We start from the raw sequence: 13,645 nt of genomic DNA, 5'->3' as shown, positions 1-13,645 counted from the left end.
CCCTTTATTCCGTGGGAACCATGGATGTGAATTCCCTGGCACCAGAAGGAATACAAGGGTGCACTGGAGTATTCCTGACAGCACTTGCTGGCCCGTGGCTGAATGCCAGCTGTGACCACACTGCTCGTGGCCTTGCACAGAGGTGCTGCTGCCTGTTATGGCTTTCCTCTAAAAACCCCCGGGCAGAGCGGGTGAGCTGCCCTTCCCAGCCCTTCCCAGCCCTTCCCAGCCCTTCCCGAGCTGTGATGCTCAGCAGGGCTGGCAGCTCCCGTGGCACAGCTCCCGTGGCACAGCGCTGTGGCCGCCGTGCGCCTGCCTTGGCTCAGCAGCGTGTCCTGCACGGCCAGCTCATCATCCGTGATGGTCAGGACACGTTTCACGGCCAGCTTGTCCATGTGTCACAGCCAGGCTGCTGTCCTTCATGGCCGTGCCCACCCTTCATGGTGTGGCCGCTTCACGCACCCAGGCTGTCCTTGGCGGCCAGGCCTGTTCTGAAGGGCCAGGCCACTGTCCATTGTGGCCAGGCTCACCTTCCCTCGCGGGCCTGTCCTCGGGCTGGCGGTGCGGGGCAGCCAGGCCAGGTCCTGCCGGGCCCTGTGGGTCCGTGCCGTGCAGAGCGGTGCAGAGCGGGTCCGTGCCGTGCAGAGCGGGTCCGTGCGGTGCAGAGCGAGTCCGTGCGGTGCAGAGCGGGTCCGTGCGGTGCGGTTCGAAGCGAAGGGCTCGGTGCCGCCCGGTTGGAGTGGCGGGCTCGGTGCCGCCCGGTTGGAGTGGAGGGCTCCGTGCCGCCCGGTTGGAGCGGAGGGCTCGGTGCCGCCCGGTTGGAGCGGAGGGCTCCGTGCCGCCTCTCGGCGGAGGCGGCGGTGGAGGCCGCGCCCGCCGGGGAGTGACGGCGGCGGCACTTCCTGCGGGCGAGCGGCGGCGGAGCCGGAGCCTTTGTGCGGCAGCGGCAGCGGCAGCGGCAGCGGGAGGAGGGTCCCCGCGGCGCCCCGCGGCCCCGGGCGGGCGGGCAGGAGCGGAGGCGGCGGCGGCTGCAGTGCGGATACCGGCAGGGGAGCCGCTTCCCCCGCCTCCACCGCCGGCGAGGACAGAGGAGGCGCCGCCGCTCAGCCGGCTCCGGCCACCAGGTATTGACCGGCCCCTCCGCTCCCCGGGCCCGGCCGGCCGCGGAGCAGGGACAGGGACACGGGCAGGGACGGGGGACAGAGGACAGGGGACAGGGGACAGAGGACAGGAGACAGGGGACAGGGGCAGGGACAGCCGCGGCAGATCCGGCCGGGCCCGGGGGATGCGCTGCCGCGGTGCCGCCCGGCCGGGCCCGGGGCACTTCCCCGGCGCTCGGAGCCTCCCGGGGCCTGTCCCGCACCGCCCCGCACAGCCCCGCACGGACCCGCACGGCCCCGCACGGACCCGGCCGCCCCCCGCATCCACAGACCCGGGGGTAAAGCTGCCCCCGCGTTCTGGGCTCGTAACGGAGCGGTCATAATCCCGCTGGGGGAAATAAAGAGGGTTTGGGGCTGTTCTCCCCCCAGGTCATCAAACTTCCCTTTGGGGAACTCCCTTCCCTTCGGGGGGCTCTGCCCGCTCCTCCCCAGCTTCCCTGGGGCCGCCGAGGGTCGCTGGCTGGGAAAGGGAGAGATGCTAAAATTGCCCAACATCTGTAGCAAGAAGCTGGGCTTCTCATGACAGGAGCAAGTCCCCACGGGGAGAGCAAAGCAAGGCTTTACACCATCATTTAATAGTGCTTCTGAAACTCCTTGCCTCGTAGGTTAATTCCACTGGTTTGTTGGGTTTTTTTCAAAGATTGATCACAATCTAGGACTTTAAATCCTCTTTGCGTACTTGGTGGGATGTTGATGATACAAAGATGACACAGTTCAGCATTTCCACGTACAACCCCAGAACATTAAAACATTCAAATTGAATAGGTCCTCAATAGGCAACAGGCAATATTAAAATGTCTTTGCTCTTCAGATCTCTCTGACAAAGGATTTGGGATTTGTCTCTCATCTCTTTCTTACACCATTTTCTTACCTAGGTCGTGTTTTCTGTTTACAAGCCTGAAGATGGCTGCTGCTGCTTCCTGCAATGTGGAAGAAGATGAGAGCCTGAAGGGATGTGAACTCTATGTTCAGAAACACAACATCCAACAGATTCTAAAAGAATGCATTGTAAACCTCTGTATAGCAAAGCCAGACCGACCCATGAAGTTCCTCAGAGAGCACTTTGAAAAATTAGAAAAGGTCAGTGATTTTCAGGTGACATTTTCCATTTATAAAATGAAAATGAATGTTTAAAGATTTCAAATGTTTTGGTACTTTTTTTTTTCTTTTTTAAACGACCACACCACTGTGAAAATATAAATTGTTAAGAGAAAAAAGCCCCAACCCTTCATTTGTGGATGGTGACTATAACATTAGCTGTAGTTTAGAAATATCTCATCAAGCTGCATTTGTTAAAAATGACCCAAATTGGTTGTGAGGCATGGTACCCTGTACTTTCATCTCTTGGAAGAGCCTACCTGTGCATGCAAAAGATGTTGTTTATTCCAGTGTCATGTGGTGGGGTTTTCCCTTCCCCTAAAACTGACTTAAATCAGGGAACCAGCAAGTTCTCAAAATCTTTGAGCAGTTTGCTATTTAACTTCACTGCTCTCTCCTGTCTGCAGTGCCTACCCCAGGATTCTCTGACAGGGGATGCATTAAGAGAGACCTCACTTACTGTGGCTGCCTTCAAAAGCAGTGTAGAGAGGGGGAAACATTTTAGAGCATTCCCAGACAAATTCTTTCTAAAGCCTAGGGGTGTCTTTGCTGGAAGAGCACGTTGTGTGAGCAAGTGTTGTTGTAGGCTTGAGAGATAAGGTTCAGTAGCTTCTTTCTTCAGGAGTGAATAATACATAAGGCTGATAGATCACCAGTGATGTGAAACATTTAATACATCTCACTCTCTGCTTTTCAGATTCATTTTTCTGAATGAATAAAATTTGTGTAGTTTTAAAAAAATGCAAACATTACATGTTAGTGGCAGCCTGGGACATCAGAGAGGGTTACAAAGTACAAGGTGGTTTGTAATTGTATTTGGTTATTGTGAAAAAGAAACAGTCCCTTAATTCTGTATATTCTAAACTTCTGACAGCCAAGACCCATTTTGAGAGAATCAAAATTGTTGCATTTCATTACTGTGTTGTGAATTATTATCTGTCATAACATGTGGAATTTTGGGCTGTTTGAAAAGAAGGATAAACACCATTCTTGGAAAAAACCCAGTAAAATATGCTGTGGTATTATGGAATATGCTCCATTGCTGGAGGGATTTCTTGAGGAGTTGTGCTGGGGGAGTTTGGCTTTGTTGATGTTAACACAGCACACACACCTGAGACAGGAGGGCAGCTCCTACCCCTGAGAAATGACATCTTCTTTCACGTGATCTCCCATTATTTCCCAAAGAACAGCAGATCCCAGAACTCTGTAGGACATCAATCAGGATGCCAGCACAGGAGCTGATGGATATCACTTGTCTCAAAATGGAAGATGATTTAGAAACATCAAGGCATCAACTGCAGGCAATATTGTGCTTGCTGTGGGAGGACACAATCTTGGCACTGCCTCTCTAGAGCAGCCTGGGGGCCGAGCCTGCTGAGCCTGGAGGCTTTAGGCTCCTTCTGGAGGTTTCCAGCACTGTAATTCTTGTTCCTACAGCAGTTTGACTCCCTCGTTGCCCAAACATCTCCCAGGACTTCCTTGGGATAAATTGCACTGTGAAGGATTTTCTGCTGTAGAATAATATTTTGACTTACTTGGTTGTGTGAGAGTAGTTGAAAGGAAGACTTCTAAAGATAGAAAAATCTTTCAGTAAGTTTTATCCTGTTTTTATACGCTTGTCATATACAGGTAATGTGAAGAATCCTAATGGAATTGTGAATTTAGCAATTGCTCATTAGAGTTTTGTAAATGTGCAATACTGACGTGGCACATTTGCTATTAACTCCTTTAATTTGGTCCTGTGGAGGGAGAGGAGTGGAAATCTTTGGGTTTAATAATGATTTTCTAAACAAAGTCATGCATTTTTCCACCTAAGTGTGGTATTTTGGTGTTATTTTCCAAACTCATTAAGATAAACAACACATTCCATGAAGAGAGCAGTAGAAGAACAGTTTATCTGTCAAAAACACATGTGGGAAGTTTAGAGATGAAGTGTAGGACATTTTTCAAGTGGTTAAAAAATGAGCTTGTGGAAAACAAGTAGAGCTTGATCCACATCCATGTACTGGAGCTACCACAGAAGAGAATAAAAAAATAGAAGAGTGTGTTTAATTTTGCTAATTCTTAACTCTATCTCATAAAATTAACTCATAAAAGCAAGATTTATTATGATATGCAAGATCAGAGTGGATCATAAATGCTTCTTGCCTTCTGATGACATCAGAGTTGGGTCTGTTGCCTTCAGCCTGCTGCTAAATGAGAATGGGTCAGGGACTGGCCCCTGACCCCAGCACACCCACTGGCCCCAGGGGTCATTCTTAGGTGTCCCACACCAGGAGCAGGTTTGTTTTGGCAGGAACTGGTGTGAGCAGCTGAGAGCAGAGCCAGCAGCGAGTAGTGCTGGGGGATGTGGGCTGTCCTGGGCTAGAGCTCAGCTCTGAGCCTGGGCCACTCTTTATTCACAGCCTGGACATGGCCTGAGGGGGCTGTAAAGGGAGAACATGAATAAATACTTTTGAATAAAGTACTGCAGACTGAGGTTTGATGTTTGATGTTTGGTTCTGAAGGAGTGCCAATGTTACAAAGAGCACTCCCCCCAAAGCCTTTCTAACTGCAGCTTATTTGTATCAAGTAAAATATCAAAAACCATTACTCTGAAAATAATTGTGGGAAAACTTTAATACACGTTTTTCTGTTCATTTAATACTGGCAGGACCTGCTTAAGTTGCCAGTAATTGCTGGGAATCAGCCTGTGTTTCTATACTCTGAAATTTGCAAGTCACTTTTATATGCTGTGTCCGATGGACTTCAAGATGACATCTACTCTGATCACATTAACAGTTACTTTGTAAAAATCTACAACATGCCCTTGAGCACAGAAAATAGTTGAAAACAGTTTAGATACTTTAGATTTTAAAACCTGTGATATTTCCTTTGAACAATTTATTTTACGTTTCACTCTGACTGCGTAGATCTTGGTGGATGGAGTGAGGAAAGTCTTTCCCTTAGGGATTGTAATTGTTTTTTTTTTGGAGTGAGGGAATAGATGTTAGCTAAGAAACTGTGGCATTATTTTAACAGCTGTAATTTAGTCCTGTTTACTTGGGGACTAAAGGAGGCATAGCAGAAAAAAAAAACAGGCAACCCATATTTTATCTCTGGTTCTTACTTTATATGAAAAAGTCAATTACTGAGAAATTACAGGCAATGCTTTGTATTTTTAGCCATACTGAGACTGCAAAAATTTCATAGTGTCAGCCTGTTTAGTGCCATGATTATGTGATCAAAGGTGGAGTTGTCTTGCCAGGCTAAGCTCAGCTGTTCCACAGCAAAGAATTAGAATAAAGAATAGAACTAATGAAGAAAGTGGCACGACAGAAGAGGAAGCAGCAGGAAACTGCAGGATGTGTTTAAAATGGCTTTGCTGAAGCCATTTTAATGTGGGGTATTTTAGAGCAGGGCTGAGCTGGGCTTTGCTGGTACCTTCTGGAGCTGAGCTCTCTCCAGGCCCCTTCTGTTGCCCTCAGCACAAGCAGGAAACACCGTTTTACTCTAATAAATCACAGCCAGCTCTGGTTGTGTTCGAGGGGTCCCAGGATGACGGAAGAGATAAGAATCTGGGCTCCATTTTTCAGAAGGCTGAGTTATTATATTATGACATATATTATATTAAAAATGCTATATTAAAAGTATACTAGAAGAATAGAGAGAAAGGATTCATCAGAAGGCTGGAGAGGAATAGAAAGGATTGAATAACAAAAGCTCGTGGCTCTCAGAGAGTCGATACAGCTGGACCATGGTTGGTCATTAAGTAGAAACGCTCCACATGGACCCAGCAAAGACTCATCTCTTGGTGAACAACCTCCAGACCACACTCCACAGCCATCAGGTACTTCTTGTTTGCATTTCCTTTCTGAGGCTTCTCAGCTAGGACAGGAGAAAAATCCTAGCAAAGGATTTTCATAAGAATATCATGGTGACAGCCGGCGGATTGGCAGGGTTGTTTGGTGTTGGAACCCAGGATACCCCTCTGGGTGCCCTGGATGGCCCGAGCCCCTGGCAGGGGGCTCTGAGACCCTGGCATGCAGCTAAAGACACCTGGGACTTCAATCTTAGCCCGTGGAGTTACCATGGGCTAAGAAGAAAAATTGCCAACTTTGTATGAAGAACTACAAGTCACAGGAGTTTAAGTAGCATAATAGTAGTTGTCACGGGGGGGAAAATAAAATTGTGGGGATTTTTAGAATGGAGGTTCGAGGTCTCAAGATGGAGGGAATTGGGCGTGCCCTGTCCTTCTCCTTTCTTCTTTCTAACCTCCATGATTTGGGTGATGTTGGCACTTTTAGATTGGTTTAGAATAGGAGCTGACTGTCTAACATAGGTGATAGGTATTGGAACAGAGTTGTAAGTATAGTACATCTAGTTTTTAATATAAAAGAGAGCACCAGCCCGGGAGGCGGGCAGTGTGCCTCGCACTCACCTGCTGAACACATCTTGGCAGACCAGAGAGAAAATGTTTTAGATAAGAAATAACAAACAACCTTGCGAACCAGAGCCGAAGAACTCCGACTCTTCCCTCGACCATCGGGCTGGGACTGTCGGGGTCGCTCTGGCGGCAGAGTACTCGAGAGTTTGGGATCCAGGCTGGTGCCGCATCCTCATGGTGCTGTCACAAAGGGAATTTTGGGCAAAGCCAAATTCGGAGATCAAACCCCAATGGTGCCAGGCAGAAATGCACCCAGGCGTGCTGGGGCTGGCCTCGGGGAGAAAAGCGAGTGATAAAGCACAAATGCAAATGTATTTCTGTTAGCAAAATCTACTTTATTTACTTACCACAGGGAGTTTCACAACCAAAGGTAGGCGAGCATCAAAGTTTGAGTGCCAGGCTCTTCTTCTGTGACAGTATTGTCTCCCAGCATTTGTATTTTATCACAGAAAGGAGTTCTTCAATCAATAATTTCCACCAGAACCTGTCTAAACCAATTAAACTGATTCTTAACAGTACGGGTTATTATTATGCAAAGTATAACTCACTACTTTTAGATAAGATGGGGATAGGTTACAAATTTGAAGCAAAATTAGAGAAAAAAACTACAGAAAAAATGCATTAACTAAGCAGTTTTATGAAGCCTAATAATAATATTGTTCAAAGCTTGCAAACCAGTTGGGTGGTATCTCCTTGGTGGTCAGAAATGTTGGTAAAGCCTGCAGGAACATACCTGAGATGCTGATAGAAGCACAAGAGTGCTTCTGTTGTGGGAGCAGCAGATGCCCTGGCTGTATGACTGCACTTCTGAGCAGGCTTGGGCAGCCTCTGTCCTGCCTCTCTCCTGAAATCAGTACTGGGAAGAGCTGGAGGAAAAGCAGCTCAAGTGGGACCTCTGTGATTGCCAGAGTCAGCCCCAGGCAGTGTTGTGAGAGGTGACAGTTTTCTTGGAAGAGATAAAGGAAAACAAGGTGAATTTTTAATGCCCTCCCCAGGCAAACTTTCCTACATGCAGGGAAGGGTGGGGGAGGAAGGGAATAAGAGCAGGAAGAGAAAAGAAGCTTTTTCCCTGAGAAACAAAACTAGTTATAAGCAAACCCATGCTCTTATGAGCTTGTATGGAACATATTAGAGCTGAGCTCCCTCTTTACTTTGTGTGTCCACAAATGTGAGTGGCTTTCCCAGTCTCAAAGCCAAAACCTAGCAAAACCAGAGTGCAGTGATGGAACACAGAGGGAATTCTTCCTGGAAGACGTCTTTGTTTCACATCTCAAGCTCCCCTGTTTTACATTCATCAGGTTACTTAATCCACTTTTATGTGGGCTTGTCTCTTCTTACACAAGCTATGTGTGCATACATTGTTGTTTGGCTGGATTTTAAGAATCAGAAGGGTTGGCTGTGATTCTCTTTGATTATATAAGCTTTTAAGTATCAAAAATAGGGTCTGTGTTTTGTAACATAACCTCTCACTCTGCTGTGAGGCGTATGTAAGGAAGCAGGGAAGAGGTGGTGATGGGTTGAAATGCTGAAGACACTGGTGGAGGGAAGACAAGGAGTGTGAACAAGTTGCAGGAGGTAAAACAATGGCAGTAAAGGGTCTGAGGAAGGTCAGCCATGCAGTTGGAGTGTCATCAGAGTAGGTGGATTTTTGGCTGGAGATTTTTGCCTAGATTGGAAATTGGGAATGAGTAGAGATGCAGAGAGACCACGGGGGATGCAGAAATAGTAATCAAAGTGGAGGATAACTATGGAGGGGGTAAATACCTTGGTAGGATAGTAGGGAATGCATTTAAAGATATTTCTTATAATTGCTGTAGAAGAAAAGGTAGCATGGAGCAGGGGGAAGGCAGTGGAACAATAATTGGGACTGTGTGAATAACAAGGCTGAATTGATCACAAAGATTGTCTGTCCTGGCAAAGATAAGACTGGAAAGAACATTAAGATCTCCCAGATTTTTCCTGCTTTTAGTGATGTCATCAGTCAGTCCCATGCTTCAGCAAAATGAAGTGCTTTGCCTTTGGCCTTTATTGGTTGCTGTAAATCATCAGTCCCAAGGAGTGGTGAGGGCTGTTAGAAACCTTCCTGGATTGAGAGCATCTCCTCTGGGTCAATTACAGTGCAAAGAGAGATTAGTTACCTGTGCATGAACCTTCCTGCACATTTTCTGTGAATAATCCAGGTCTGTCAGACAGAAAAGTTTATGAATGTGCTTGAGGGGAAAAAAAAACCAAAAAACATTTAGAGTGTACTTGGTGGTGTTTTTGAATGCAATGTATACATTGTAGGAAGCAGAGCAGAGGAACTGAGCTTTGATATCAAATGTCTGACTTGCTTTTGAAAGTCTTTTTGGGATGTTGTTGTAAGGCTGGACAGTAATTTGGAGCCCCCTTAGGTGCTTTCCTTCCTTCAGCTCATCTGAGTTTTCAGGTAGTGGCAAAGCCTGAAAGGAGAGAATGGGAGAGGAAGTGAATTCCTGTTTAGAAATGCTCCAGCTGATAGGGAAGAAAGCTTCTCAGTCAGGAAGTGTGTGTGCTCTTGAGCAGTGGTCTGAAAAGAAGGGTAAACCTAAAAACTGTCTCAGCTTTGTGGCTGCTTCACTTGCAAAGCTTAAACTCATCAAAATTCATGGAAAAATGAAAAATTATATGGGGGAGATACTGAGGACAATATGCTAAATTCCTGTGGTTTATACCTCAGCCTCTTGTAGCTGGAAGTGGACATTCAAAAGATAAATTGGTTACTTCAATTGTATTTATTGGTTCTTTCAATCTGAGGCAATGATCAAAGGCAGTTACGCTGTCTTGCTGTTGTGCTTTCCATGTGTTTTCTCATTTGGAGGTGGACATAATTGGGCAATATGATTGTGAATTATCAGTGCCATCCAAAGAGAGAGAGAGAGAGAGAGAGAGATCACTTGTTGTCATGACAACAAAAGATGATGAGGTGTTTACTTGAAGCTGAGTTCTGCACAAGGATTCGCATCAAGCCGCATCTGAAGATGGGTGTTTGAAGAACTCTTCTTGAGACAGTTCATTGCTCCTTTCCAACATTTGCTGCATTTGTGCAGTTTCACCCCAGGATATGTGGAAGACGTCTCTCTGAAAGCTCAGCCCAGGACAGAGCAAAGGCTTTTATTTGCAAAAGGCACGCTCTAGTTCAGGAATGGGGATCCTTCCCAGACTGCAGCTAGCGGCGTGTGGAAAAGCCAGCCAGTCAACTGCCTGCTGTTTGTATAAAAGGAGTTTGTAGTGAAGAGACTTCCTTTTAGAATGAATCACACCGTAACTCACTTTTATAATCCTTTAAAATCTTTTTGGCTTCTAAAAGTATTTGAGTTTAAGAGCATGCTTTGTAGTATTAATTTTATCTCACTGAGCTTCCTTTTGTATATAAATCTGTGCTGGGGCGGGGGAGATATTATTTATTAATTCCTTGGAAGTGGCTTTTATGCAATGTGTACTGAAGAGAGAAGAGTGTATTTTATATTCAGATGTGGCAAACTACTACTCTTCTCTCTGAGTAAATATACTCTGGATAAAAAGAACTGTATAAGTGCTGCACACCATTAGTTGCCCGACTGCCTTCTCGTTGTCCTTGCCTTTTAGTTAAATTTTAGCTGCTATTCTTCAGAAAGGTCTTTACTGCCTTTCATTTAAGCCTATGATGAAGGTGCATTTGGTTGTGTTCACTTAATATAGTCAGAGACCACTAACACTATCAGAGACAGGCAGTCAGTAATGTTAATTGAAATTCTTCAGTCATAGCTTTAATTTTTAAACAATAGATATTAAATATAATTGTAATATATAGCACACATTTGTACTTGAAATATTTTGCTTGATTGTAGTTTAAGAATCTAGAGACAGAGAGGAGTAAGGAAGAAGCTGATGAGAATGCTGAAATAGGATTTGCAGTTCTTAAATGACAGGAAAATCTAATAGAGTCATTTTTTTACATATCTAGTCCTGCTATTTGAATGCGAAATTAAAAAGTTTCAGTAAGGATTTAATACATCTGAAATTCTGTTTTTTGGTTATGGAAATTCTGGTTATGGCACCGAGGTCAACTGTACTATGGCCTGGGAGTTTTGGTGTTGGAAGCCAAATTTAAACCTCAACTGATATGAGAAAGAACTTGGCACTTTTTCAGGCAGGTCAAGGTCTTGAAAAGTGAGATCTTTAGCCAGCCCTCTACATTTTATCTCTGAGCTTGTCCCCTAAATATTTAAGTAATGCCTTCTTCAAAACAAGAATGTGTGACTTGTTGCTTTGAGTCATGCAGCATGGGAAATACTGCTCAGTTATTTATTTCAAGTAGCAAAAGTGCATCAAAGACTGGTGTCAGAGGTTAATGAGAAGGGCAGCATCAGTGATGGTGCAGGAATTTACTGGAAGAAGACCAGAAAAGACAGGTGGCGTGATGGATTTGATGTAAACACCAATGGCAAAGCATATATTAATCATCCCTTTTTCTTGCGAGCTTGGAAGTTGTGAGCTTGTGCCAGTTTTCTGTACTGCCCTTTTCTGGTGCCATACCTGATGAGCTGTGGATAAGTCACTTCCTCTGTCAGGGGGACCAGCTGGTGATGCTGGTGATCTGCCACTCGTGCTGGTGCTCCCAGATGCTCCCTCCCCCACTCACTCCCATCCTAGCTCTGAGTGGAAAGTCTCACTGGAAATTTCCTGTGGGACAGAGGCCAGCTCCTGGCCTCCCTGTTGGAGGAATGTTGGTTTATGGGATGTGCAGGGTGCTCCGCACTGCCGTGCTTTCTTTTGGGTATCCTGCAGTGCTGCTGAGCTGAGTTGTCTGAAAAATTCCTGAGGTTGTTGAGGGAGTCATGGGGTGATGGCTACGTGCACGTCCCCCAGCATGGCATGGGGCTACCAGGCTGTGGGGTTTGCCTACACAGAGGAGATGGCAGCAGATCAAACACTGGGCTGCTGCTGCAGCCAGCTTGCCTCCTTACAGTGCCTGTGTCCCTCCTGCTCATGCCCTCTGGTTTCCTGTACCAGGGAACAGAACTTATGGTCCACCCCATCTCCAGTTCTCCCCTGCCTTTAGGCAGCATCAGTGGAGATTGGGATGAGCCAGCCCCAAAGGCTCTGGGGGAGCAGCAGGGGCAGTGAGTGTGCTGTGGCTGAGCTGTGCCAGGGGTGAGGAGGAGGGCTGGGTCTGAGCAGACAGCCCCTGTTCCTTTGGCTGAGAGATGTGGATGATGCAAAGGGAATTTTACTCCTTTTTGCTTTCCCTTGGATCCAGGGAAGCTGAGGGACAGGAGATGGGGCTCTGGGAAAATACTGTAATTATGGGTAATCTGGTTTGTCTCTATCCTTTGGAAGCCAAATTCAGTGTATGAATTGACAATCTTGCAACTCTGACCTCCTTTCTTGAAAGTTTTCTGTACTGTTCTCTACTCTTGTTACTCTCTCTTCAGGGATTCCCTTTCCTATTTTATTCTCTGTTCCACAAGCATGAAATTTGGAGAATAACCTCCCTATTGGCCAGCTGGTGCTAGGCCAGCCCCCAACTTTCATAGCCCTCTGGAGCCTACCTTGGATCCTATTTGCTTGGACAGAATCCCATTGATTATAAATCAGTTGTATGGCAGAAATTCTGGAGTAGGGAGCATCTTTGTTGTTTGTGGTGATAGTAAGCTTGCAAAGCAGAGCAAGATGACAAAATCAATCTAATATATCATTGTGTGACTTTTGACAAGTTGTCTGTACTAGAGACAACGACATGTACAAATGAACTGAGAAAATAGCAGCTGTGATGTTGGAGAGTGAGCAATGGAAGTTTTGCTCTCTCAACCAGGAGTAGCTGCAAAGATATGCCTGCACTTTATGTACATTGGTTTGTTTTGTGTAAGAAAGAGTTGAACAGGTGAAATGCCTGTACACACATTGTCGTTAATGCTATTCTCATTAATTATTCTCACTAAATCTGTAATTTTCATTCAGCAGTGCAAACTGACCGTCACCCAAACATAGATGTGAAAGGGTTGCTGATAGCCATAAAAGAAGGGCAAATTGACTATATCCACGAGTAAGAGATGCTTTATTGTCTCTTTTTGCCTTGCAGGAGGAATGCAAGCAAATCCTGGCCCGGCAGAAGTCCAGCTCCCAGTCGGATTCCCACGACGATGAGGTTTCCCCGCCGCCCCCCAACCCAGTGGTGAAGGCGCGGCGCCGGCGCGGGGGCGTCAGTGCCGAGGTGTACACTGAGGAAGATGCTGTTTCCTACGTCAGAAAGGTAACCTGCCACCATCCCTCTGCCTCTCAGATGTGCAAGACAATTGAGTGACTCATGTTTTGTCCCTAATTTGGACTCCTGGGCCAGCCTGGAGGATGGTGTACCCATGCTGGCGTGAACGGGGCCTGACCATCTTCACACTCAAGTTCTTTTTCTGTCTCCTTGACTGAGGATTTTCCCCAGCTATGGGATTTCAGCTTGTCTTTCCTTCCTTTCTGAGATGTGCTGCTCATCTAACAGGGACAGTAATTCTCAGCCGTTTTCTTGATAGTCACTGGCTTCAACATCTTCTGAGTTGGATCAGAACCTCTCATTATTGGAAGACAGCTTTTCTATTGCTGCATACCCACCTCGTTTTGTTTCTTGTTTCCAAAAGTCACATCTGCCTCAAGGTTTCTTTAATCTGAGTCATTTAGGTTTCCTAGACCACTCAGGCATGTATTTCCCCTGTTGATTAGGTATCACTTAACCCACTGAATTTTGGAATTCTCTTGACCACACTTGGGTGATTTTGTATGACCATTGTCTTTGAAGAAATGCCAATCCCAAATTAGATAATTTCTTCACTAGGAGCTCTATTTTGGGCTTCCCTCTTTTTAACTGCCTTTTTTCTCAAAAATATCTAGCTATGTTATATCTTTGATATCTCTTAATAACTCTGCATTTTTTTTGACACTGGCTAAAGCTTTCAAAGATTATTGAAAGAGA

General features: G+C 46.0%; 1 protein-coding gene across 1 annotated transcript in view; it reads left to right on the top strand.

Annotated features, from left to right (window-relative positions):
* Positions 1-892: 892 nt before the first annotated feature.
* PRKAR1B (protein kinase cAMP-dependent type I regulatory subunit beta) overlaps positions 893-13,645 on the top strand; it is a 93,098-nt gene continuing 80,345 nt past the window's right edge. Inside the window, exons 1-3 of the mRNA XM_038150990.1 lie at positions 893-1,124; positions 2,036-2,240; positions 12,767-12,937. Of these exons, the coding sequence (XP_038006918.1) occupies positions 2,064-2,240; positions 12,767-12,937 (348 nt within the window). The 5' untranslated portion in view covers positions 893-1,124; positions 2,036-2,063. The remainder of the gene's footprint in view (positions 1,125-2,035; positions 2,241-12,766; positions 12,938-13,645) is intronic.

The sequence above is a fragment of the Motacilla alba genome, chromosome 14 (genome assembly GCF_015832195.1).
Source record: "Motacilla alba alba isolate MOTALB_02 chromosome 14, Motacilla_alba_V1.0_pri, whole genome shotgun sequence".
NCBI lineage: Eukaryota > Metazoa > Chordata > Aves > Passeriformes > Motacillidae > Motacilla > Motacilla alba.
The sequence above is the reverse complement of the archived record's forward strand: the minus strand, read 5'-3'. Positions and strand labels throughout refer to the sequence as shown.